The 2043-nt window shown below is 45.0% G+C and overlaps 1 protein-coding gene across 1 annotated transcript in view; it reads right to left on the bottom strand.

The window, feature by feature from the left end:
- Positions 1–2043, bottom strand: part of LOC102197267 (calcium/calmodulin-dependent protein kinase type II delta chain-like) — a 69820-nt gene that overhangs the window by 17511 nt on the left and 50266 nt on the right. The window contains exon 13 of the mRNA XM_013916024.1: positions 1935–1993. Within this exon, the coding sequence (XP_013771478.1) occupies positions 1935–1993 (59 nt within the window). The remainder of the gene's footprint in view (positions 1–1934; positions 1994–2043) is intronic.

The raw sequence follows: 2043 nt of genomic DNA, 5'->3' as shown, positions 1-2043 counted from the left end.
CAATTAGATCACATCAACTCCACGTAGACGTGAAAATTCAACGAATCTAAACCACAACTATGCACACATTCAGAATCTATGGTTTAAGCTGTGTCATCTACTGTGCCAGTGTCTGTGGTTTAGTCTCAGCTGGGGACACACTACATGACTTTATTTAATGCTGACAGTGGAACTCCTGGTTTTAACGTCCACGTGGGTCAGGAATGGGAATCATTCCCATCTGTGCAACAAAGCAAACAAAAGAGTTCAGCGTGAAACTAGCATCACTATAAGCATTAATCTATTCAACACTGCCGTATGCAGGAGAAGAAGAAAGCTACAGATTGTGTACATAAGTGGCTATTTGGTCAGCAAGCAGTGGTTATGAGCTCAGGTCAGGCCTGCACACCAGAACAGGTGGACCTCACACAGAAAACTTTAAAACTTTATTTTTGTTTTACATAAAAACACTATTTTTAGTATTTCAGAGGTTTCAAACCTAAATCCTACATTTTCTGAATAAAATGTTGAACACGGATTCAAAGGCATCTCTGACTTTAATAATAACAATGATAAAGCTGCTTTGACACATTCAGCCCAAACTATAGTGTTTCTGTGTCGTGAGTCATGCAGTGCCTCCCCAGCCTCAAGCAGCACTGTGATCGTGGTGGAAACACAACGAGGTCTCTATTGCCAACTACTTCAAAAGCTGGTCTGGCTACAAAAGCAGCAGACGTACCCCCACGTGCTCTGCACTGTCCGTCTTCCTTTTCTGCGTGAACACAGGAAACGTCGTCTTTGTCTCATCGTGAAACGTAACTCACATCAATCCACTGCATATTCATTTGTGTCCAAAGTAGTAAATGAAACCACACGATGGTGATTAAAATGCATACTTAGCAAAAAGCACTTCCTTTCACATAATGCAACAAGTCAAATTCATGAAACCAGCAACACGTTTTTAACAGGTCATGAAGACAAGCGGACTACCACAGGCAGGAACACGAGTCCGTCTGACTCTCTGACCCTAACCCTAACACTCCCTCACTGGACTGTGCTTAAAGGGAAACCAGAGCTATTTAATGAGCCTCAGAGATGATGCAGCACATTTCACAGAACTGTCAAATCAAACAACAGCAATGCTGCAGAGCTCTGCTTCCTCTTTCTTTCTCACTATTGAGCACACCGACAACATCGTTGTGTCTGGGATTTGTAAACATGCTGTTTGCCCGGCAGGCAAATGACCTCAACCTACTATAAACCGTATCCACAGTCCCCAACACCTACAGAACCTGCAAATGTAATAGAAACTAATTGAGATACTGGGTAAAGCAGCATAGCCTAGCATACCAGCAGCAACCAAGGAGGATGACTCTCAAACGGTCAACTGTCCATATACGTACGATGACATAAGTACTACTGACCTCCATCAATGCTGGAGTCTCAGGAGCTGGAGCCAATCCCAGCTGTCTTAGGGCAAGAGGTGCAAGGCACACCTGGACAGCTAACAGCTAACACATACTCACACATTCACACGCACGCCAAGTTTCCAATTAACCCCGCTGCCTGTGGACGGTTGGAGGAAGCCGGAGCACCCGGAAAGCACCCACACAAACACGGAGCACATGCAAACTCCACCAGCCTGATGGTGGAGTTGAACTCAGAACCTTCTAGCTGTGAGGCAACAGCGCTAACTGCTGTGCCACCGTGCTGTTTCAGATGCACATGTTCCTAAAAGCGTCATAAACGTGAATTGAAGAGTTTATCTTCATGTTGAGTCAACACAGTGAAAAATGACGAACTACCTGTGACACCTGGTAGGACGGACGCATGTCTGAAGACAAGCTTCATTAATGTCCATTTTGTTGACAGTATTCAAACATGAGAGCAAACCCACGGGGGTCCAGTGGGGTGTGCAGTACGACCTGCTGTCAACAATAAGGTACATCTGTAACCTGGAGTGTGACGGTACTTACTTTGACACCATCCGGTTTTTTATTCAGCAGGCTCTTGGCTGCTGTGGAAACAAAGACAACAATGGGAGGAAATCAGACGCCAGCTGAA

This window comes from Pundamilia nyererei, unplaced genomic scaffold, assembly GCF_000239375.1.
Source record: "Pundamilia nyererei isolate P.nyererei 1_Seehausen unplaced genomic scaffold, PunNye1.0 scaffold00433, whole genome shotgun sequence".
NCBI classification, from domain to species: Eukaryota; Metazoa; Chordata; class Actinopteri; order Cichliformes; family Cichlidae; genus Pundamilia; species Pundamilia nyererei.
The sequence above is the reverse complement of the archived record's forward strand: the minus strand, read 5'-3'. Positions and strand labels throughout refer to the sequence as shown.